The 25789-nt window shown below is 43.7% G+C and overlaps 1 protein-coding gene across 3 annotated transcripts; it reads left to right on the forward strand.

The window, feature by feature from the left end:
* Positions 1–5190: 5190 nt before the first annotated feature.
* Positions 5191–24891, forward strand: ctxn3 (cortexin 3). Of its 3 annotated transcripts, none has more exons than XM_023845299.1 (2): positions 5191–5287; positions 22120–24891. In XM_023845299.1, the coding sequence occupies exon 2, from the start codon at positions 22164–22166 to the stop codon at positions 22452–22454; it is 291 nt and encodes a 96-aa protein (XP_023701067.1). In that variant the 5' UTR covers positions 5191–5287; positions 22120–22163; the 3' UTR covers positions 22455–24891. The 3 variants fall into 3 exon arrangements, with proteins under 3 accessions (XP_023701067.1, XP_023701066.1, XP_023701068.1); XM_023845298.1 differs by lacking the exon at positions 5191–5287 and adding an exon at positions 5895–6181; XM_023845300.1 differs by lacking the exon at positions 5191–5287 and adding an exon at positions 6295–6359.
* Positions 24892–25789: the final 898 nt, after the last annotated feature.

Genomic DNA, 25789 nt, shown 5'->3' on the forward strand with positions numbered 1-25789 from the left:
GTTGTCAGCTGCTAGGGAAAACTCAGCAGACTTACAGGGCAGGGAAAAGCACAGGACTAGGCTTCAGGGGCGAAGGAACTGGGGAGGAAGCCAATATTTAATTTGGCTTCATTCTTCTTTCCCAATAAACAGACCTTTGTATTTAAATTATTAAGTTGTGCCCCCCCCCCCTCCCCCAAACTCTCTCCTACGCCATTGATTGCAATCACTTTTAACACTAAGGGCCAGCCACCAATTTAGCACATAAATAATATAGTAAATAAGCTTCAAATGTGAAAATAGTGCCGGGGGTGAGCATGACCGCCTCGCACCCTGGGACTGGGCCTCGAGTCTCTCCCCTGCCTCTAATTGTGCGGCGTTTGTATGCTCTCCCTGATGGACTGGCACCCCCTCCTGGGTTATTCCCTGTATTGCCCCCCCCCCTGCTTTGGATTAGTGGGTTATCCATAATAATTTAATATAACAATAATATAGCAAATATGTAAATTACCTGTAAAATATGCTGATAATAGAATATCAGCATTAAAAGTTTGACTCATTTGCTTAGGTGGATAGGTTAACCTCTGTGCCTAAGCAGAAGATCATTGAGTATTCAGGCCGTGCAGTTTGATACAGCCCATGTGGTAATAATAGGCATTACTTCATCAATAATTCCGAGGCAGGCTGGCTGGGGACAGCCCTGGGCTTCCTTTGCCAGTGGCACCCGGGGGCCTCGCACTGTCTGCCCTCGACGAAAACAAGTCAGCCAAGCGCAGCCAGCCGATGAGGAAGGAGGGTGACAGTGCTGCCCTTCGGGGTCCGTGTGGGGCCCCGGGTGGAAGAATCGACCGTGTCCTCTGCCCTCAGTAACAACTCCATCCAGCACCTGTGTTTCCATAGCCAAAGTCACCGTTAAGTGCTTTTCAATTTAATGTGTAATTTCTTGGTGAAGAAAGAGTTGCATGTAATGATTTCCTCAGTAGGGTAGTTGGGAGCTGGGGGTTTGCGGGGGGGGGAGGAGTGCATGGAATCCCACAGTGCACCCCCGCCCCGACCATACACTCAGGTCCTCTCCTGTCCCTGTCACCGGCTGAGCTTTATGTACTGTGACAGCGCGACAATCAGGGTGACAGCAGGCGAAATCACCCGCTATGGTCGTAATGTCAGCACAAGCTCATTTATACAAGGGTCATTTTAGAGGCGGTTTATTCGCAGAGATAAAGGAGAAATATCAATGTAATGGCAGCACATTGCCTTCACCTCTCTGTTCTTTTATTCTCGCATCGTGGAGCCAAAATGGACCACAGATGTTGTTTGGTCTAATGATTAGGAAGTTGGGAAAACTTTGTTACATTTTACTGATAATTTAAATCCCATTCAATAGCCTTCTCTGTAGGCATACCATATGTGATATACAGTAGAGTGAAAAGTCTGGACTCACTGTGAATTATTAGTTTTTTTTAAAGAAGATAACGACCCTAAGATCATCTCAAGGTTGTGTCCTATAAGTATTATCTTGTGAAGAAGGAAAGAGATGGAGTGCTGCGACAGAACACCTGGCCCCCACAATCCCCCTGACCTAAACCCTGCAGCTAGTTTGGGATGACTTGGATCGAAGAGTAAGAACTTGTGGAAACTCCTTCAGGACTGTTGGAGAATCATTCCAGGTGGCTACATCTGGAAGCTGCTTGAAAGAATGCCAAGAGTCTGCAATGCTGTCATCGACACAAAAGGGGGCTGAGACCTGAGAAAATGTTCAGAGGCTGCACACTTCTCTTGGTTGTTGCAATATTCAATATGTCCATTGCCTCTAGGCCTTTTACTATAAGGTGAATAACACAGCTAAAACAGTGAGAAATGCATTAAAAGTAGGTGTGTCCAGACTTACCTGGCAGGGCAGATACCATGATCACCCAGCGTTCGCCGGTTTGAGCCCCAGCCTCGGCAGAACAGTCACATGTCCATGGGCCCTTGAAGAAGACCCTTAACCCCCAGCTCCAGGGGCACTGCATGTTGGCTGACCCCGTGCTGTGACCCCCAATCTATGGAGAGTAAGATGGGGCAGGCGAAGAGAAGCATTACAATGTTCTTATGCAAATGGAAAATAAAGAATTTATGATTTTGATTGGTACTATATATTTGTCCAATGCAGTCTCAGTTAAACTTCCATTGATGTAAGAGAGTCATTGTAAAAATACTGATTGTAGCACTTTTGATTGTTTGAGGCAAAACGGTACCATTAGGAAGATGTTTACAGGTTCAATGACACACGTTTATATCAGAATCTGCATATAAAAGGGATCTGTTTAAAGTGTGGTTATTTCCACTACATTTGTTATATATTTTAGTGAATAAAATTATTTTTTTCTTCAACAGAGTCTCTCCTGCTATAACAATTTTTTTTTTTTTTTAGGGGTGGTCAAGACAAGACATGATAGCGAGCAATTGTGCATTAAAATGCAATAAATTAGTAAAATATAATAGAGCAGTGGTCACCAGCTGGCAGATCCTGGGCCACATCCAGAATCAACACAACTGAATCCAGACTGCATGATCAATCCCCCTCCCTGCCTCGATCAGCCAATTTTATGATAGGGGACCCCCCCTTCAGCATGTTTTTTTTGACGCAGTCGACCTTGGCTTTGCGTCACTGATGGAATTTGGCCCTCAGGGAAGAACAGTTGGGGGGGCTCTGGTATAGACGGCCAGCAGTGGTGGAATGGTGTACTGAGACGGTATGTGGTACTGTGATTGGCTGAGGCTTGCCACGCCCCCCACGTCACACCAGAAGTTTAGCTAAAAGTTTTAGACGGGAATGCCGCTTGTTCGGTACAAACGAGCCCCGCCGCCGATCCCCAACAAGATGAGAGCTCTGCTCTTTATTAATCGCCCAGATTCTGTTCCTGGCCTTATCGTGTGCCAGCTGTCCTGTATCTGTCCGCGTTTACAGCTGGCACGCCACCGCTGCTTGTGCCGCTACCACTAGAGGGGTGGCGGTAACCCCAGGATCCCGCCTGGCGGGCAGCGGGACCGGACAGCAGGGCACACCTCAGAGACCGTCCCCCTGGACTCCTTCCAATACAATTTCTGAACAGATCTGTGTCTGTCGGCGGGGGGGGGGCGAGCAGGTGGCGGGAGTTTGTCGGCAAAGTCGGAGTGTCGTTTAGATGTCATCTGCTAACTTTTTTCTTTTTTTTCTTTTATTCTACAGCCTGGGGCGGTGTGGTGGCGCAGTGGTTACCGCTGCTGCCTCACATCAAGAAGGTCCTGGGTTCAGTCCTGGGTTCTTTCTGTGTGGAGTTCGGACGCTCTCCCCGTTTCTGCCGGGGGCTCTGGTCTCCTCCTCCAGTCCAAAAGTGCGCAGGACAGGTTGATTGGCAAGTCTAAATCGGCCCTTTAATTGTGTGTGTGCCCTGCGGTGTGTTGGTGGTTGCCCAGGGTTGGTTCCCACCTAGGCCCCATGTTCCTGGGATAGGCTCTGGTCCCCCCCCCCCATGACCTCATTTGGGATTACAGGGTTACAGTGATGGATAGATGGCTGGATCTACAGCCTGTTTCTGACACTGTGTGAGATGCTGCTCTCTGAGGAGGCTCCACCCACCGACACACCCCCCCCCCCCCCGCACAAACCAGAACTCTCCCCACCAAACCACCTTCTTCATTCAAATAGGGGCTCAGTGTCAAGAAGGTGCCTGTACCAGCCACCAGAGTAGCCGAAAGCAGGCCCAACCCCCCCCCCATCCCCACCCAATGGGAGAAGTGGTCTTCCCTGGCTCTCCACTTAGCATTCTAAGATGGACTGGCCCTGTGACCCTGAGCTGTGTGTGCTCCCCCCAGGGGCTGGTATCATGCTGCTCGGCACCAGAGATGCCCTAATAGCCTATGTCCTTACGGCAATTCAGGCTCAAACGTGGCTTCCATTAAAATTGCAGCTCGATGACACCCGATACTTCACAAAACATCAATCCACTGTGGCAGTCTATATACACATGTGCACAGAAATATGCATGCATGAATTACCTTCAGAATAATCTGATTGTAATATAAATATATACAAAATGTATTCCGAATGGGGCATCTTTGCCCCAAACAATCAAACGGGCTGCAATCAGTACTTTTTCAATGACTTTGTCACAGCAACGTAAGTGTGACTGACAATTCATTGGATGCATATGTGTTGGTCATGACTCTGGACTTGCCTGCGTTTAATGCGTTTGTCTTTGTGGTACTTACCTTATAGTAAAAAGCCTCGAGGCGATGAACATATCAAATACTGCAATGAAGAGAAGCATTCAACATCTCAAAACGTTCTCAGATTTCAGGCTCTGCTAAATAGCCCCCTGCAGACTCCTGGCATCCTTTCCACCAGCTTCCAGATGTAGCCACCTGGAATGCTTCTCCAACAGTCCTGAAGGAATCTCCACAAGTTCTGGGCATAAGTCAGCTATCTTCCTCTTACTCTTCAGTCCAAGTCATCCCAAACCAGCTCTGCTGGGTTTAGGTCAGGGGGATTGTGGGGGCCAGGTCATCTTTCCTTGTTCACACATTAATACTTACCACACAACCTTGTGGTGTAGGGTGGTTATGTTGAAAAACTGCTGATGTGTCCAGAATTTTGACTAGTATTGTGTGTTGTTTTATATAAAACAATAATGTCCCGTTCAAATAATTCTTGTATACTTAAGCAATAAATCTAGTATTTACAAATACATTGTAATACAACAATTTTTTTTTTATTGTACCGTGTTAGGTGACAAGCACAGAAAAAAATAGTGTTAATTGTTCCTAAATCGTGAATTTAACCAGTATTGTTTCCTAAACCTGCTTGTTTTATTTATTTATTTGCTATTGATTTCTTGTTCTTTTTATAGCAGCCAGGCACCAGAATAACACAAAATCACAAATATTATACAAATATGAGACCAGAAGAAATATCTGGTAACCTTTGTTAAAAGAGGTCCCCCACCACATCCATTTTCATCACAGGCTTATCCAATTAGGTCTGCATTGATCTCACAGCTATTCTGAGAAGCGCGGAGAGTAAAGGAGGGCACACCCTAGAAAGGACGCCGAACAGCACCCAGACACGCGCGCACACACACACACGCGCCCGCTATGATGACAACAAGGGCGACTGGGTGTCACCAGCACACCTGTAAGGCACCAGGCTGTAGTAGGATGTCTTCAGTTTACAGTAGGTACTGTCAAGGACCTGGAGGAAATCCCTGGCGGACACGGAGCGGAGCAGGCGGACACCGCACGGACAGATCGGGGTCTGCATTCGGACCGACAACCCTGACGCCGGGAGGTGACGATGTTACCGATGATCCACCTGCTGCCCTTCGGAGCGCGTACTGCGCATCCAGATCCGCTATTACAAATAAATTGCTGCCACATTTTTACGCACTATGAAATGTAGGACGTACCACTGAATAATCATTTTTAGGGGAATCCCTTCAGTAAAGCAACTGAAAATATGCCATACTGTATATATATATCTGACCTTATTCTCAATTAGGCTATTACAATATTCTGTAAAACGTATCCAGGTTTGTCACATACTAAGCCCTATATATTATTATTTGAGATTTGGCGCACGCAGCATTTTAAACAATAATTAACAAGCGATGAAAATAAGCGTTATAAGGACGAGAATAATTTCTTGCTTTACTCTAATGTCTTCAAGAAATAACTGGCAAAACCGTTTTCCCTGACGTGCATCTCCCTCCTGCCATTAGATCAATATGAGAGAGATGCTGAAAAAAACGGCATCAAAAAACAGGTTGCAGAAGGAATTTTTTGAGCAAACGGGAGAGGCGCCTCCTCGACTCCGGTGGGGGTAGGGGGCGGGGGGGATGCCCGGTGTTCCCAACTCCAGTCTCTCGCTGCCGGCTTTGCAGCTGCGGCTTGCCGTGAAGGTCCACGCTGGAGCAGCGTGCCCCGGGCAGCCCGGGTACCCCCTTTCCGCTCTTTAAATATAACGTCCGATCCGACTTGTTCGTCGTGCACAGTGTTGCTCGCCGTCGACAGTTTGCAACTGCAGCTGTTTTGCCTAGCGTTATATTTTTCCCCATTTTTTCCCCCGTTTGCTGTATTCTATGCTGATACTGAAGGGGTGAAAGGAGAAGGTAGAATGGGCGAAACCTCGAGCTTTGCTCTCTAACTCTGGAAATGGATCCGTCTTTCTCGCAGGGAGACAAAGGTATAAGCTGTGCCGTTTTCCACCCGGTTTATAGGTGTTACGGATTATTTTATGACAGCACCGCCGTTGCAGTGTCCCGTATCCGAGAGCGACATTGCATGTGACAGTGCGGCGTGTGTGCAGGCTCCTCGGCTTAATGCACTTGTTGAGTGAAAATGGGAATTGCCTTGCGTTTAAGGTACTGTGGACTCCTGCATCCTAACATGGCTTCATTTGCAAATGGGATAATATTATAGGTTATATTACGGGGTTTTAACGTGCAGGGTCGAAACGAATTAATGTGTTTAAAGCGATGCTAGAATCGAGGTAGGAGAGGTGAGTTTCTCTGCTACGTGGTCATGAAGCTTTTCAAGCGTAAAAATGTTACAACTTAGAATGTACCTGTAATTTTCCGTAATGATTAGTTGTTTATGAAAAGAAACGTGCAAAGATTAAAATGGTGAATCTCAAAAGGACACTGTATTTTATACTCAGCATATTGCAGATTTAATAGATTTGTGTTAGTTCTGTAAATGCCTCACATTTGAATGTGATCTCTGGTTCATCAGTACTTTTTACTAGAAAATTATGTATTGCTTATACATAATATACATTTTTGTATATGAATGAATACAGTATATATATGTGTGTGTGTGTGTGTGTAAAGACGGCAATGCAGTCTCAGATTCTCAGATTTAATTTCTGCATTTCGTTAGACACATACTGTGTTTATGGTCATGAGTTTCATGGATATTCATTCATTAACCAATTATGTACAAAAGCAAACATATCGGGACTGAAACGCCTAAGTTTCCTTCAGCAGTTGTAGCCAGTGTTTGCGCCTGACAGTGTTTTTGCAGCTCAGGATGAGCTCACCCTCTCTCAGATGTTCAGTTTGTACAGACTGCATATCAGGAAGAAACAGGAAAACTCCAAGACATACTTTGCCCTTGGAATGATGGGTGCCATTTTTTTCTTTTTTTTCTTTTTGAGTCGTCTGAAATCTGAGGTAATGAGTGGGGACGGTTTTGTTAATCACCCTCCACCTTTTCAGGGGTGCTTGCGTGCTCATACATATTATGCAGAAGGTTTTATGCAAATAAGCTGGAAGACTGTATGTCAGATGATGACAAGAACATCGTTTCATGGGGGGGGTGAAAGACAGGAAGACGAAAGGGGGGAGGGATATGAGCTGGGGTTCGAGAGGAAGACAGGAGGAGTTTTAGTACAATGTGTTGGAACCAGAAACTTTGCATGATAATTTTTTTTTAAAAAACACAGATGTATACTTTGTGGGTCAGATTAAAAAATCGCCTCATTTCTTGTGGCTGTATGCAAAAATATGTTGATAGCTCACTGTGGCAATTGTTTCTCTAAGTGCTCAGGGTAAATAAATTACTGTTAACCCTTTACTGCATTGCATAGTGGACATTAGATAAGTTAAGACACAAGCAGCTTGTGGTAATGATATTGTAGATGTTCCTGTGTTTTAAAGGGGAGTTGAGCTTAGTTGATTGCAGGCCTGTTGTGTTTTGGGTATTGTATGTGTCTAGCAATTCTGGCATTCGTTCTTGAGGTTTTGCAACAGTCTCGCCTTGTACCCAGCTACCGCGCCTCCTTGGTCCTCACTGCGGCATGCATGCGGTCGCATGATGTGGATGCCTGTCAGTGTCTCTGTGTGGCAGAAGCTGCACATGCATCCCTGCACATCCAGTGACAGCCCCACGATGGGATCAATGAGATGGCTTGCGAATTTGCAAATTAGAGAGCAGAAATCCCCCCCCCCCAAAAAAAAAAACGCACAATCCCTAACATTCCTCACGTTTACATGTGTTAGGAATCCACCAAGCAAGGACATGCTTAATTTGCACGTCGTTGGTGGATCTGTGCAATTCCCAGTGTGACTTTTGTCAAGGGCTACTCTTTAACACTCTGTAGTGTCAAGGATTTATGGAAAATTGATCTGGATATTTCTGTAATTTAAATATTATGATGTAGGAACAGCTGAGAACCAGCTGACAGAACAGTAGTATGTCTGTCAGGCAGTTTTGCCGAGGCCAAAATATACTGAAGTTTTGCGGAGCACATAAATTTCACTGGCCATAGACCCCCATTACAAACAGGAACAAAAACGTCTCCCGGTGATGTGGAAGCGTTATTTCTCTATTTCAATTTTTTCAATAAACGAAGTGCCGGTTCCCCGTGCCAGTAATACAATTTCCTTTCAGCATGTCGGATGTTGTCTTGAGAGCAAAATGAACCTAATCTGCTCTTGAGGTAAAATTTACTGTACAGCTGCATCAGAAATCCAATGTAACATACTCCAATTTACTTCGTACAAAGTGTTAAAGTGTTTTCACCTACCAGCACTATGATAGTGAAAGAATTTGGTTTGTTGCCAGATGTATGTGGGTTCAGGTCTTAGTGTCTTAAGAATGAAGCTTTTAGCTTTGAAACTCCATTGTTAAGGCTAAACTTTATAAATCTACCAATCGGAAATGTACAGGTCACTATAAGGTATGTTGATAGACTGCAGGATTGTAAGGATTATGATCTGATCGATTTGTTATTTTTCTGACTTTTTTCATTTTATTAATTCCTTTTAGCAAATTTCATTGTGTCTAACACAGATTTTAGCATAGCATGAACTGAGCCTACTACTGTATGTAACATTGCAGTGCTCACTACTGAGGAATGATCTAGAAAACAGACATGACTAGGGATTCCGCCTGATTCGGGATAACACATTGGATGGTAAAAAATGATCTTTTGATTGGACAGCAGGGCAGAGATGTTCACGCATGGAACGGGATTTTATCACCGGTCGTAATTTTTCCTAATTACGATCGCCTGATTACATCCCCAGCTCCACATGCGAAGCCGACAGGCCTGCACTTCGCTCGATATGCCTGCTGTCACCCGCCCGCTTCCTGTCACTGTATGAGGGCCACGGGCATCACTGATTAATGTAACCGCCTGGAGAAGAGCGATGTTCGCAGCCCCGGGCCCCGGGGCCCCAGGGCCACGCCCCGTTACACTGTAGGAGCCCAGATGATGGCAGAGCTGGCTGCAGGGCCAGGAGAGGGTGGGCGACCGATTGCCTGTGCCGAGACTGGCATAGGGTTATATTCCCTGGGCATCCTGGCCCCAGACGTCACTCACAGGAAGGAGGATGTGGAGCCAGGATCCTCACACAGCAGCCAAATACGCAATCGATTGCGTAAGCCGTTTTCCGGAAATTTCCCATGCAAATAAATAGACGTAACTAACAACTAAATATGCTAAGATAGTCATCACATTTATTAACAGGTATATATGAAAATCTTAAGGTCTGTGCTACATTTTAACTGATGTAATGTTGACATGACGAAATATATGAAATGGTTGAGTTTAATAATAGTTATACTGATGTTGTGAACGTGAAAACTGTTGCCTTTGAAATGAAATCACAGTGCACTGGTCTGTGCAGTCTCCTGACTGTATAAAGCATAGACACTAATTTTAATTATTTTCTAGCATCCTTGTGGCCCTTAGTTATATAGAATAAACTTCCATGACCATGGTCTGTCTGTCTGTCTGTCAGTCAGTCAGTCTGTGTCAGTCAGTTCTACATCCTCCTTATACATCACAATCAGGAATCCATTCAGCAGAGAAAACCCTGACTCCGATGGACCAGAAGAAATAGGAAAGGCCAAAACCACAGTGTGGAGGCCATACAGATTGGAGGCATATCGATCAGGACACTAAGCCATGTTTTTATTTTTCAATCCCTTACGAGGTTGCTAATTTGGTGAGGCGCAGGGAGATCACTAATGGCGGTAGGCGTTTGACACACTGCGTGTTGCAATTTGATGTGCAGTGAGTCATGGAGTCGCAACTCTTGTGTCTGTTGTAGTTTCTGTACCAATCCAAAGTCCGTGGGTATTTCTCAGTATGCGTACTTGACTGTACTTATGTTCTCATGTGTGCGTTTTCCATCATCTTCCATTGCCGAAGACCGGTTCCAATAATAAGAACAGAAGTACAGAGGACAGTAAAAGTCCCTGGATGTTGTTCTTGCCCAGCCTCAAATATCAAGGATACATCGGTTGCATCTTTGCCAAACGAGACTAATCCCATGATTCATTGCACCCCAAGATCATTCTTGGGAGGCAGGTTAGCAAGACCAGTCTTGCTAAGACTCAAAGTACAATCTTTTAGTTCTTGATATTGAGAAACACCTCATTTTTTTGGCTGTGTGCTAGTGATTCCAGTGTGACGCTCGTGTCTCATTGGTTACCCACAATCCCCTTCAACACGAGTGAATGGCTTGTTTGTTCGGCTGGTTGGTTGACCACGGCGCATGGTCCCCCTTACAGACCCAAGAGCAGGACCGCACAAATGCCCATAACTGTCAAACTGAAGTGTGTGTCCCAAAAGGATGTTGTATATTAATATAGATCCAGCTCCAGTCTTTTAAAACACAGAGCTCTGCCTTCTCAGATGATTAATACCGTGCAACACAATCTAATAAACCATAATCAGGTCCTAACTTGGACATCTTATGTTATTTTTTATTAATTATCCACCAGAGCCGTTCCACCCTCCTGGTGAATCATTAATAAAAAAGAACGTAAGCCGTCCGAGTTCATAACCAATTATTGTTCCTTTACATTAATATACCTCAAAACATACTAATCTGTAATTCGGAAGCTTTGCCTGTCAAATTATCCTCGTATATTAGGTGTAAAAACTCAGGTCATTAAATAAGGCATTATTTATCTTTCAATGTAATCAGTAGAAGCCAAGACTGCTATCTGTTTTCTGCCGTATTTCTGAATAATTTCACACAGACCGATATGGAAGAACAGCAACAGAATGGTATGCTGACAGTGCAAACAATATCGCACCCCGATCTAAAGATGGGGATTGGAGATACTAAAAGATGCCTGGAATGTTCTGCAGCCACGGAGGTCAAACTGATACATTGTTATTACATCTGGCCCGTTTTTCCTGAGCGGTTTCGGGAATCCTGCTTTCATGTAAAACACACCTTGTCCTGAGAACAATTTACATTTCCACTACCAGGGTAGAAATGAACCGTATTAATTAAGCACCGCCGATCATACAAAGAATTCTTAAATCGACCAGACGGATGTAAACTGTACCCTGGACTCCTGTTATTTTGCTTAATTATCAGTACCGTAATGGTAAGCTGGCACTGATTAATTTCCCTGTATTCAAATGTGAACAATGAGGTGAATATTCACCTTGAATGGAATAATTATCCTTTTGGACAAATGCTCTGAAATTATATTAGGACAACAAGGGGTAAAAATTTGACGTTGCAATTTGTCATGTTAGGTCTATTACAGTATGGATATTAGTGGGGCGTTTATTACCATTATTTTTCTGTTTTTGTGACATTGCTTGGTTTAGTTCACAGATCATTGGTGCGATACCAGATTAGTCTGTGGACATCTTTATATGGAATGGAAACATAGAATATTTCATGGGATGTAAAACTACAAACAAGTGAAACATACAAGCTTTTTTTACAGAGTGGTTTGTTTGTTTGTTTGTGTGTGTGGATTAGGTTTATATTACATGGTGGTGTCCAAATGTCCCCCACCATGTAATAAAATCCTGTTTTTTTGAAGTTGTGGTCACCATTTTTCAGGTCCCCACAAAGATTTGTGAATGTAATCAAAAAAGTTAAAATAGGGGGGTTAGTAGGGGTTAGGGAAGCCATGTTGTGATTAGAGTTTTCCCCATAGAAATGAATGGAGAGTCCCTATAAAGATATAATTACAAACCTGTGTGTGTGTGTGTTTGTTAGAGAGCGATAGGCAGGGAGAAAATGGGATGGTCTGATCTAAGAAGAGACAGAAGCTGATGTAAGTCTGCAAGTCTGATGCCAGTACAGTATCTCGTACAGTTACTGACCGTCAATTTGAATGAACTCAACTGTGAATGCTTTAGAAATCATGACAGATCAAAACAGTCTGGCAGCCTCCAGTATTTCAAGCTGCATATTGTATTATAAGGCCCATAATTCCTAGGTACAAACATTTGAAAATGTATGATACAGTGTTTATAGAAAATTGTTTTTTTTTTAACTGTTGTTGCTTCCAGTTGCCTATCACTGGTGCGTAAGATGTCTCTGTCTGCTTCCACTGAGAGATGAAATGTGTGTATGGGCCTGGTGAAGAGCAGATTTTATCACATTCCCGGCAGCGTGTCAGTGTTCTGGAACATTCTTTGTGGTTCCTCTCTCTGGTTAATGCCGTAGCTAAACAAGAACAGGTGGCTTTCTTGACTCACACCTGCAGCATCGCGGGTTCGAGATTGGCTCCTGATCTGTGAGTGTGCAGAGTTTGTATGTCCTTCGTGGGTCTCTCTGCATCTCCTCCTGACTCTCGTTCGTTTGTGTCTGCTTTACATTGGACTGTCGTTCCATCCAGGCTGTGATTCAGAACCTGCTCTGGGTCACAATGACCTTCTGCAGTAAATGGCTGTTTAAAATTAAAGCAAATATGTCTCACATCAAATAAGTTATATTCTGATTCAAACTCGAATGGTAAAATAAAAATGTGAAAGGTGAGTATTAAACAGTCTTGGGTCCTGAACACCGAGAACATATACATCAACGCCTCCTCACACTTTTATATGATTGTTTTGTTTATATATTAGAAAAGTAACCCAGCTGCAGGGAATGACGTCATCATTATTGTCTTACTGGTAAATACGGAAGCCATGTTCGATAGCTAAATATGTCACCCATCTGTACACAGACAAATGCAGCCGAGACTGACCTTTGCTGTAGTGATTCTGCAAAGTGAACGCTTGTCCTGGCCATCGTGGAGTTACCGCCCTGTATCTGAGGTCTTGCCTGTCTGCTTGCAGACCCTGAAAGGCTCAGGAGACATAGCGATGGCCAAAGTCCACACCCTCCCTCTGAAACTGCACTGCTCTCTGAATTAACTGCCCTCGATTCTCCTTCCCACAGAAGTCAACCCTAAACAATGGCTCTTTAACATCCCAGGATGTGATTAAAAACATATTTTATCTCTGCACTTAATTAATCTCCAACAGTTTCCAGCCAGTTGCTCTTTGCAAAATACAAGTGCTCTCTAACAGAGAACAAAAATCACGTTGGACTATAAATATCAGAGAAACTGTAGCCAGAGAAATCAGGGTATTAGCACGGTCTGCTGTGGTGATGACTTTCACATGACTTGTAAGGAATAAATGGTGTCAGAGGAAATTGTTTTTGTAGAATATTGATATGTGAGGTTTACTTTAATAAGTTAACAGTGATGTGCAAATTTATGCCAGACTCTTATAATCAAATGAGATACACTTGAAGACAATGTTGTCTGGGAAGTCAGACTGACAAACAGAAAACTGAGAATCCAGCAAAGGCAGAGATGCTCAGCAAACCAAAAAAAATAAAGAAAATAGATTTAAAAGAGGGTCGTCAAACACAGAAACACTTTAGGCTCTGTTAATGATCAGCAGGCTATAGGACCCAGCAGCCACTAGTAGCTGGGTGTGTCTCTTTTGAGGGGTGGAGCTTGGGACAGCCCAAAAAATCAAGGTCGAATTTGGCTGACAAACTTGGCTACGACGAGAACACCATCCATTAGCGCAGCTGGGAATCACCAGGGGCTGAAATTACGTGCCAAAAGTCCAGGTTGACGATTTAAGTAAGAATAAAGACACAATTTCCTGTGGAGTGGTAGAGATATCATGTCTCCGGGGCTCCCAGATTAACCCTGTCCACCTCTAGTGTTCTCTGAAACAAAGTCCAGCTCGTAAGACTGCTCACCTTAAAGGCACAGACTGCAGATAATTCTCCTGTACATCTCTCCTGCCTTTATTCATAACCGGGGACGTAGCTAAGGTCATAACAGACATTTTGTAGTACTCACACTTAAAAGCATTCACCTTCCGTGTCGTGTCTGTTTATCATCTACCGCACGTTTAATGGCCCATAATCACAAATGCCCCCCCCCCCCATCTCACACACTGTCCATCTCAGCATGTATTAAAACTTCCATCATTTCTGCAGTTACCAGTAAAGCCAGACAATACTCAAAATGCGTTAATTTTACTGTGGCTGGGTAGTGGTGATTCTAGACCATTGCAACTGGGGGTGTCAGACTGGGGTTAGTTATTCTGTTAGGGGGGGCAGATACACTTGACCTTAATGTCCTCCTAATATTACATACACTAGATTGCCAGCATTAAGAAGCAAAAGACAGTTTTGAAAACCGATAAGTTACTTATGCAATGCTTTACAGTTACATTTTACAGTTTTTACAAATATGTAACTCACTGCTTCCACAAGCTTGGTAATTTTTTCCTGTCATTACCTTTGCTTTTCATCCGCTGAAGCACCTTGACCACCCAGCTCACCTGCGTTAAGATTCCATCAAGAAAATGCGCTTACGTTTTGTTTCGCCTGTTCCTAGCACACAAAATTTTAGCCCACATATATAAACATAAATAATAATAATAGTAATAATAGTATATTTATTTCAGACCCAAGTAGCATATGTATTAAGGGGGCCGGGGGGGAGGAGGGGAGGGTCATACTGTCAGGGGGATACTGCCCCCCCCCCCCAGAACTGCCCCTGTCCCTGGGAATTGCTTAGGGATGTTTGCTTTGAGTCTTTCCTTATTTGTATTCAGTAATTGTTTTTTGTACTGGCCACTGCATCCTCAGGGCCTGCTAAAATGCATATTTAGTAGGATAACTTGTTGGTAAAAGTAATTGAAAACATTGAATCCATTACAAAAGCTACAGTTTGGTCCATAAGTATTTGGACAATGATACAATTCAATGATACAATCTCGTAATTTTGTCAGTACATCACCACAACGGATCTGAAACTAAGCAATCTAGACGGGATTGAGGTGTAGACTTTCAGCTTTAATTCAAGGGGTTTAACAAAAATGTGATGTCAGCCGTTTAGCAGTTGCAGTCATTTTTATATACAATTCCCCCATTTTCAGGGTCTTAAAAGAACTTTGGCAAATTAACTATATCTTGACTATAACAGGGGCAGCATTGTGGTGCAAAGGTTAGCACTGTCGCTTCACACCTCTGGGACCTGGATTCAAGTCTCTGCTAGAGTTCCATGTGTGTGGAGTTTGCATGATCTCCCTGTATCGTCATAGGGTTTCCTCTGGTTTCCCCCCACAGTCCAAAAACATGCTGAGGCTAATTGGAGTTGCCAAATTGCACACGGATGTGGGAGTGAATGGTGTGAGTGTGCCCTGCGATGGGTTGGCACCTATCCTGGGTTGTGCCCCGTGATGGGTTGGCATCCATCCTGGGTTGTGCCCTGTGATGGGTTGGCACCCATCCTGGGTTGTGCCCTGCCTTGTGCTTGTAGGCTCCAGACCCCCCACAACCCTGAATAGGATGAGTGGTTTCAGAAAATGTATGGATGACTATAATGATCACTTTTAATACTTGGTTGAAAAGCCTTTGCAGCCAATGATGGTCTGAGGTCTAGAAGCCATGCATACCATCAACTGCTCCGAAATGCCTGGTCTGGCCCTTACTGCTGCTGCCTTCAGTTGCTGCTTGTTCATTGGTCTTTCTGCCTTACAAGTTTTGTCTTCAGCAAATGTTATTCATCTTCACTTGGGTTGAGATCAGGTGACTGACTCTGCCATTGAAGAATATTCCACTTTGAATAGCTCACGGGTTGCTTTTGCATTCTGTTTTGGGTGAGTGTTCATCGGCACTGAGTAGTACTGTCCTATCAGCTTTGCAGCATTTGCAGAATCTGAGCAGATAGTAGAGCCTCGTACACTCCGGAATACATCCTGGTGCTTCTGTCAGCAGTCATATCATCAATAAACCCCAGTGACCCAGTTCCATTGGCAGCCACACATGCCATGTCATATCACTGCCTCTACCATGTTTTATAGATGATGGGGTACGCTGTGGATCGCAAGCCATTCCTACTCTCTCCATACTCTGTTCATCTGTACAAGGATATTTTCTCCAGACCTGGGTGAGCTTCTTAGATGTTTTCTGGTGATGTTTAATCTGGCCTTCATATTCTTGAGGCTTACCAGCAATAACAGGCAATAATGTAATAACTGCCAATATCATAATATGTTTTTCATTCTTAATGTAATAAAAAGTCAATAATACAATAACTTACCAATGACGTAATTATTAAATAAAATTTCTGAATCAAAAATATAATAATTGTTTGTGCATAATGCTGGTCATTACATCATTGGTGTTGCAGCCAATAATGTAATAGCATTTTAAAATGATCACATTATTGCCAGGGTCCTGCCCCCCCACACTGCTCCCCGGGCTCTGAATTAGCGGCCAACTGCTGTGTCACGATATCACATACGGGTTAAATGCAGAGGACATATTTTGTTGTTGTGCACTGTGTGCTGCGGGGTGTCACCAATGACAATTAATCACTTTCAGCAGCTTCCAACTGTAAACTCGAAGTCCATAACAGTTACCTGTTCAATTGTTAATAAAATTATGAGGGAATAGCCCCACAATTGGCCATGAAACATCTTGTTTGCCAATTGTCCAATTACTTTTGAGTCCTTAAAAATGAGGGGACTATATACACAAATGGCTGTGATTTCAAACTGTGGTGTTATACAAAGCCAGAATTGTGATAAATGGGTCACTGTCCAAATCCTTATGAACAAAAACTGCATAACCTGTCCAGTGAAAGGGAGTAAAAATTTAAATTTCACTTTCCCTTATCACAACCTCGACAGTGGTCAGTGTAACATGGTGATCTAATCAACATATGTGCTTATATGTGCTTATAAATTTTAGAAAATAATCACCTCTGAAATGCACCCTACAAACACAAATATGTATACAAAATTATACAGAATAATATTTTAGTGCAGCTGTTGATTAAAGATTCTTAGAAAGTTCACTTCTTTTAAAAGTTTTTCGGTGCCATGTTGTTTTTGAGTGCTTTTGCTCAGGGATGTTAATTTTGCCTGATTCTTTATTCACATCTGCTCACTTGTTTTTATAGCTTTCTGTCTGACTGGTTTTCAGAGTCGGGTCACCAATTAGTCACAGGTCATTTAGAGATGGGCGATTTTTATCGAGCTGTCCAACCTAAGGAGACGTTATGGTCTACATGTCATTGTCCAGATAGCCAAAGCGAGAGAGCTGCAGTGTGAATCGCATTTGTTATTATGAGTAGCCAGGCCAGTACTGTATAGCATTTAGCTATTTGTTTGCTTGCTTGTCTCGTAGTAAATGCTCTAATCCAGACAGTGTGAAAAAGAACGTCCAATACAAACAGGACGGTTTGTATAGCGGAGGCCAAAAGTCATACCAAGTGGATGCTTGCTGTCAGAGACTGTATGCGCACATAGTTGTTCCAGGTAAGTATTATTAAATAAAATTATGCTTCGTTTGCATAAGTACAGGTACATTAGAATGCTTCTTTGTGTATATCTCATCTTACCCTTCTTTGACACACACACACACACACACAGTTGAGAGAATAGCCTGGGGTCCCTTCACAGGGTCAGGCCATTTATCCAGCCCCCTAGAGCATTTTTGTTGTGGGGGTGTTAAGGACTAAGGCCCCAACGGATATATGGCTATTTTACCCAGGATGGGATTCCAATGGCCGTGATTCTGATTATACGCATTGAGACCCAACTCACTGACTCTCTCACAGTGTTACTTGATTACTATTTTTGTGCATATGTATAGGCCCACGGCTTCTACTTACTAGTACATTCGTTCTAGTAATGTGACTATAAAAGTGATTTGATTTATGGCATTGTTATTAGTATTAGCACATAGCTGAACGCGCGAATTGCTGCTCTGCAGCAGCTAGACTCAGAAACGGGCTGCTGAGCCAGATTCGTGCGTCAGCCGCAGAGCTGTTTACGATGATGTCAGAGAGAGAAGCACGACACGGCCACTAAGACCGCTGTGGGTTCGACTCGGGGTCCCGGCAGGGGCCGCCTCCGCTGCAGTTACGCTGTAGCTCGCAGATGGCGATGCACCAGGGCTCCGGAGCAGCTCCACCAGAGGAGGCGCCCTTCCCAGGGTCAGGGTCCCAGGGTTCCACCGCTCGAGGCCGAGTCAGGCGTGGCACGGCGCCATCGCGACCGGGAGCAATTCGGTGGCGGCCAGAGGTCGCTGGCGTCGTCCCACCATGCGGGAGGTGGATTTAATCTGACCGTTTTACCCCGGCTGGGCCGGGGAGCTCCTGTCGACCCTTCCGTAGTGAGGCACAGGCCGCTCCCCCTGTAGCATGCGGCGGCAGCGGGTCGTGGGTGGGGCGGACGGACATGAGGCGGCCTGGTCCGCCATGGATTTGGAAGTGGGCTTGAGTTAACGCTTGAAGAACAATAGTGAGAGGCAGCTCACACCTGTGTGTGTGTGTATATATATATATATATATGTATAAACACAAGAGTTAGTTGTATTTTAATGATATGGCATTAATTCAGCAGTTAATTGGAGTTTATCATCGGTTTCTGCACAGATTAATTTCGTATGTTCAAAAACACTCAGAATGCCACATTTACATATTTCATGCCCCGCGGTGCCGCTTTGGCAAAACGCTGACGGGGAAGCATTCACTCGTATGTTTAAAAATAATAATCACATGATAAATTACAGTTACTAGCTCGTATTTGTGAGGGCGCCTTTTCATTTTGTGTTTAGATATTGTGTTTATTTTGAGTTATTCCCCTTTGTTTAAGTGATTTAGAATTTTAAAACGGCCAAAAGTGTGGCAGAAGCAGCAGATGGTCTTAGGGGGCGCCTTCCCGCCGCCCGGGACCGTGCCGTTAAAACGACACAGCAGTGCGCGCCACCGATACGGCGGTGAATTAATTAGATTTTTTTCTTTCCGGTGCGTGGTCCGGAGTATTAATTAGATCCGCATGTGTGAAACGGGAGCAGATCCATGGCTTCGCGACAGCGCCCCCCGCTGTGCGTTGGAGGAACCCTGAGGAATAATTACCGCCGCCCCAATGGACGTGCGGTGCACCGTCACCACGGCGCTAATTCTCTCCTCCTCACAGCCGGTGCTTCAGGCCACCTCCCCTCCCCCAAGCACTCCCAGCTTTGCTTACATATGCTGCATATTTTATTTTAATTAACTCCTTATATAGGTAAGCTGACTGGTACATCTGCCAGTATTTAACCATAACCTCATATAAGTATATATACTTATAAGGTATGCATCTATGTATTCATCTGCATTTATAAGGACTTCATTATGCTCTGTTTGAATATCCTGACCTGAAACAATTATGCTGTTTAATAACATACTTCTTAATATTGGCTCCAGCACAGCATCTGTACGGTCTTTGGTTTCAGGATGCAGTGAATCCCGAAGATAACACTATAAAGGCTGTGAGCACCAGTGTAGTGTCTGTACGGCTCTGATCTTTAACAAACTGCACACTCCACCCAGCTGTATTAAGACAATAAACTGCAGCGATTGCCTTATTAGCTTGACCTTCTGTCAGTTCCCTACCAAGACGACCCCAAGTGAGTGGATTCGCTGTGTCACCGGCAAGGTGTAATGGAGTTTAAGCCAGCTGAAGTGGTCAAGGTGGCGAATGGTCAATGATAGAATTATTACACAGCATTTTCTTGGGTACTACCAATGTGTGATTAATGATAATAAGCAGTATTTTTGTCATAAGTAGCATTTGTTTCACTAAGAGTTCTCCCAGCAAAGGTCTGTATGTTTTCCTGCCATTGCCTATATCCTTCCTAAATGAACCTGCAGTTCTCTGCATCTGATCTCTTGAGCATTGCTGATGAAATCACAGAGGATGCTGAACAAACAAGAACAGAAGCTTTCAAAGCCTTCCTGACGGAACTGCCTGCAAAACACGTGATTTAGGCAGTCGGTTTTACTATCATATCAATGATCATCTGTTATTATCCAGCTATTGAGTCAAATGTCTATGTTTAATGTCTGTTGCACATTGCTGTGAGCCAAAGAATCTTCATCACGCACCCAATTTATTCAAGCCTTTGCATCAGTAAAATAAAACATCAATCTTCCAACTGCTTATCCGGTACAGGTTCCTGGGGGGCCTGGAGTCTATCCCAGACAGCATAGAACACAAGGCAGGGATACATCTTATCCTAGATAGGGTGCCAGTCTATTGCATGGCACACAACCATAATTGCACACAAAATGGGCAACTGTTCACGTAACTGCATGACTTTGGACTGTGGGAGGTAGCCAGAATACCTGGCAGAACATCACACAACTCAGGGAGAATATGCAAACTTTACACACAAATTCAAGGTAGGATTCGAATCCCGGACTCCTAAACAGCAGCACCCACCAAGCCATTACAGCCTCCTGAAGGAAACTGTAAGATAAATCGGAAACTTATTATTTATATTATTACGCAAATAATGTAACAACCAGCACCACAATGAAATATACACACTATTATTCCCCCCAAGAGGGAGAGGCTTGATAAATCTGGCCGAGTTATTTGTGAAGCACCGCAGTTGCAACTTCATCTGCATTGCAAATACATGCACAAATATTCACTTTCTGTGGCTTGTGCCACCATAGATAACAAGAGAGATCAGATGGTAAAGGACCTGAATCACCAAAGCACTCTTGTAGAATATATGAACACTTGTTGTCTGGTGTGATAAAGCTTTGACGTACACTAAGGACTCAAAATAACCAAGAGAAGTAAATAGGCCTGTATAGTTTTTAGTGGCATAATTAGGATTCCTCCCAGTGTAAAGCATTTGACTGCCCAATTTTATGAAATCTGTATTGCTTGTTTGGTGTTCTTGTTGTGGCATAAAATAGAATTAATTTTTCTATGTCACATATAATTATCATTCAAAGAGGTAGACAGAAGTAACATCATCCACTTGTTACATGATAAGATACATATATAGGTGGCAGAAGTAATATTTATTTGTTACATTTTTTTTTTAATCTATAAAAATGCAAGGGAGGTGATCCGTTTACACTCTGTTTTCAACAGCATGGATCAGTAGTGCTGCCTTTTTTTTGACTATGCCCTGAATCAGCTTTGACGTCCCCCTGTCACAACCCAACAGCTCATCTGTCACGGAGCTAATTTCCGCAGTGGTGGCCCAGCCACATGATTTGTTGGGGTCTGCTGTTGACAAGGGCCGCGGACGACACGGCTCGGTAAATCAGCGTATTTGCCAGTCGGCGTTTAGGGCTTGGGACTCTCCTGGCTCACAGAACAAATGAGAATAAAGCTCTTCTCCGTACGGTGCAGTAATGCTGATTAACAGCGGACTGTAGCGCCTGTCGGTGCTGTGTTCTGCTGGGCGAACAACACTACCCCGTATCATTTTCATGTCCATCTTTATGCAATATGTTATTTTATAAGAATGGAAAGGTATGCTATTTATATTTTCAAACACAGTGCTATAATCTCTGCATGCAGCCCGTGTACCGTGCAGTTAGAGAAATTGAGGCTGATGTATGCCTTGTTGTTACAGCCCATCAAAATCCTATGCAGGGCTAGTGAGGCGACTGTGAAATTGAATGACTCTTTGGGGCTTCAAAATCCCCGCTGGGTAAAATTTCCTTGACTAGGGTACTTTGCCCGAGCAGTTCTTGGAAACTTTGCCGGTCGGATCTCGTCAATTACTCTAATGAAGGTGCTAAGTGTCAAACGCTTGTCATTTTTTACTTCAAAGCCCAAATTAATGTTATAGTTTTTGGGTGTACGATCTGTTCTTTTTACTTCCCTGGTCACTTTCCTGATTGGTACTTTGGTATAAAAAGGTGTCAGTTTTCTCCATGAATATAACCTAGGCTGACTGATTGCAAAATCTGCAGGGTTTATGCACAAGAAGTTTCCTTTAACTAATGGCTAGGAAGACTGAAAAGTAAATTCTGATTGGGTGGTGCCTAATTGAGCGTTCATTCCTATTCGCTGTTTACCTCTGTTTGCAGACAATGAGATCCATTTGGATGAGTTGGGGCAGGGCAGAGTGAGGATGAGAGAGCCTGGTCTTTGGGACCACCCTCTGCAGATCTCTTGGATGATGGAGGGGGAACCCTTCACCTCGACACTGCTGCAGGCGGGGGGCTCCGTGGCCGATGCCGGCATGACGTTGGAGCAGAAGACCACCTTTGCCTTCGTCATCTTCCTCTTCATCTTCCTGGGCATCCTGATCGTGCGCTGCTTCCGCATCCTCCTGGACCCCTACCGTAGCATGCCCACTTCCACCTGGGCGGATGGACTGGACGGGCTGGAGAAGGGCCAATTTGACTACACCCTGGCATGACCCCCATGGCGAGAGCTAGGGGGCCATGCTGGGAATTGGCGGCCGGTGGGGTTTGTCCACACTCGGTATTGTTTACATCAGACGGCGGGAAAAGCTGGCATCTGCTCTGAACTTACATCACTGTGGTCTCCCTCGGCGCTGCTGGGAGAGTCTCCTAGTCCTTACAGGGTAGTCTTTCTGTTTCTCCCTAATACCTCACGGTGTGTTCAGCGATGCTACATGAAGTCATGACGCTACGTGAAGTCCCGCTGCTCTAGATACCCCCATCTCCAAACTCGAGAACATCTTAAATGACGCACCGATGTAGGCAAGGGTGGATAGATGGAGAACCTTGTGGCCGAACCACATCGGTGGCTGCGAAGTTGCACATAAGCGCCAAGGGATTTCGGTTCGCTGATCCAAATCGGACTTCAGTTCCGACCTGCCTTTTCTGGACCTGTCAGCGATGGTGGAAACCGACAGATGGTTTTACGTCGCTTGCTGTTGGAATCATGATGTACGTTTAAGAACCTATGGCACAATTTGGGAGTTACTGTACATGTAGAAGCTTATCACATGGAAGCAGGGTAAATGAAAACAGTGTATTATCTGCACCGTGGGAGGTTTTTTGGGAGGGCAACTGTAGCTAAAAAAAATCAGCTTATTAGTCAATTAGCACCTGCAATTTAGCCTAACATGAAGCTTGAATCAGATGCAAAAGTACGTTATACCTTAGCCTTAAAGGCAACTACCAATCTTGTGCTAATAGTACTGTTTTATTCATTCTAATGGTCTGTGAAACTGTTTTATTTTACCTCACCTTTAAGGGTCTTAGTTAAGGCTCTAGATCTGCCCTTAAAGGCAGCCAACCGGAAAAGCATTAGTAGAAACTGCAAATGTGTTCTCACCTCCGCACGTCGTCATGTGCTCCATCTGCACTTGTGATAGACTGTTACGAGCCTCGAGACACAAAAACCTGAGCTAGTCACGCAGCTCCCGGCCTTGACGAAGAGTCCAGCGTCGTTGGCCGTTTCAGTAGCTATTGCGGCCACGGGCTGGTGCTTCGTGGGCCCGAGTCCCTGTGGATGTTGTTCAAGTCCGCCTTAATCATTCTGCTCGTGTAGGAGTGTTACGGTCCATTAGTCGGTTCAGCCAGTAAACCAGGGAGATCGGATCAGCTGAATGCCACATCACCCGCCCCCGTTTTATAATGTGCGATTAGCTCATTGAAAGGTAGTTGCATCCTAAGCAAAGAAGTGCTGAGACATGCTTTCTTTTTACGTTACAGTATACGTTACGTTATGTGTAGGCAGAATCCCTAATATCCATTATTCATTAAAGTTTAGCTGTATAGCTCATCCAGACCAGAACTATCCTTTTTTTCCCCTTTTGTTTTCTAAAGACGAGGTCATACCTTTATTTTTAGCCTATCATGCTCTTGCACTATTACGATGACTTAAAATAACCACAGAAGATGCACTCCCCTTGACAGGGATGTGAAGGACCGTCGTAAATGGAGTCTGACAGCACTTGGAAGACAGAGGTCATGAAGGGTGAGCATGAAGATGCTAATAGGCTGTTAGCGCGACCACACTGCTGGTGGTCACACAGAGAATGTCCGGCTTGTTTACGTGACAGGCTTGTGCGTTAAGCGCAGCCGAGACTGTTTTGCACTCATCGTGGCACTGTAGATCACGCTGTGATGGAAGCCGTCCACCTGTTTTGTGGTGAACATGAGCACGGAGCGTTGTGGTGTGATGCAGTGTCCTGGGGCGTTTGCTCCAGTGCTCTAAAGCTTCCAGTGTTTTTTTTTTTTTTTGTCAAGAGATTAATGATTTTGAGCACAATCTCCTTGTTGGAAGTCAGAAAAAGAGGAAAACAAACAATAAAGTGGGGGGAAATCTGACAATGGCCTATATCGCTAAATGGCTACCAGTGCAGGAAATCAGATAAGAATGGAAGAGAGAGCGTTTGTGAGCCACACATCACTTCGTCATGCCTGTCAGTTATCAGTCAAGGTGGCTTTTGTAGGCTGTGCAACAAAAATAAAATCCCAAAGAGCAGTCATACCACCGGTGCCAATCCACGCCCCCGCAGATTAATTGAGTAGACGCGCAAACCTTAGGTACTGCCATCAGATTTGGACTGGAATGGGATTTATACAGCCACTGATTTGCTTTAAACTGTGACTGCAGAGATTGTTATATGACCTGCCAACTGTTCAAGGACTAAACCTTCTCATTGCCATGAACGAAGGAAATTGCCTTTAAGTGCTGTGAAGTACTACTCATTTAGTAGATGAAATTAGGTAACGTAATGGGACACCAGTAGATGAATGACACCATGATATCTGAAGGTTTCATAGTGATTTAACTACAGTACAATCAAAGATGTAATAGATACCACCTTGTAAATCTTAACCATTTTCTGTATTAAGAATAAAGTAAAATAAATCATTTCAAAGTCAAACTGAGCTTGTCACTGCTAAGATTGATTGTGCTGTGAATTGTCCTGTAAGGAAGTACAATATTATATTATTTGTTATTAGATGAATATCTTTTATGAATGAATGGTTTTTATATTTTTGATTGGTTTACTTAATAGATATGAAGAACAAGTAGATGTGTGACAAGTTTTATGTGTTGATTTAACGTCATGGTAGTTTTAACTATTTCAGTTTTCCTTTTTACCCCTGACATCTGTCATTTTCTTCTGAGAGATTAGAGATTATACAGAAAAAAATTATTATTACAGAAATTAATTTTCATAAGATGGCATTTGACTCGTATCATTCAAATATTAGCTATAGTTTGACATTTAGTTTGATATTTTGATATCTGATGTTTATAATACACTTCCTTGCCATTTGAATTTATATCAGCAGATACTTAAGAGTCAATGACTGGATCATGATTACAGCTCAGCAACATTATGCAGCAATAAAGTCAACTTAGTACCTGAGTCTACTGAATGGGCAAGATTCATTGGGTTTGAATTGTCAAAGAGTAGTTCAGGGAGCATGAGGAATCATTTTCACATATGACTTTGTCACCACAGAGTTGTGACCTTAACCTCATTGAAGGTCTCTGGGATGTGCTGAAGGAGGCTTTATGGAGTGCTTCAACTCACTTGTCAATACAGGATCTCTGTGAGAAATTAAAGGGTGAGAGGTTGTATAAGCTTGTGGAAACAATGCCATGATAAATGTGTGCCAAACTTTTTTTTTTGAGTCTATAACTAATATAACCGAAGATGTAAAATGGGACTTCATGGAATTGGTCATTGGTTACAGAAATATTCTCATTTCACCTATGATTAAAGGAAACACAAATTAACTTTCATATTGATCTTGCAAT

This window comes from Paramormyrops kingsleyae, chromosome 7 (assembly GCF_048594095.1).
Source record: "Paramormyrops kingsleyae isolate MSU_618 chromosome 7, PKINGS_0.4, whole genome shotgun sequence".
Classification (NCBI taxonomy): Eukaryota; Metazoa; Chordata; class Actinopteri; order Osteoglossiformes; family Mormyridae; genus Paramormyrops; species Paramormyrops kingsleyae.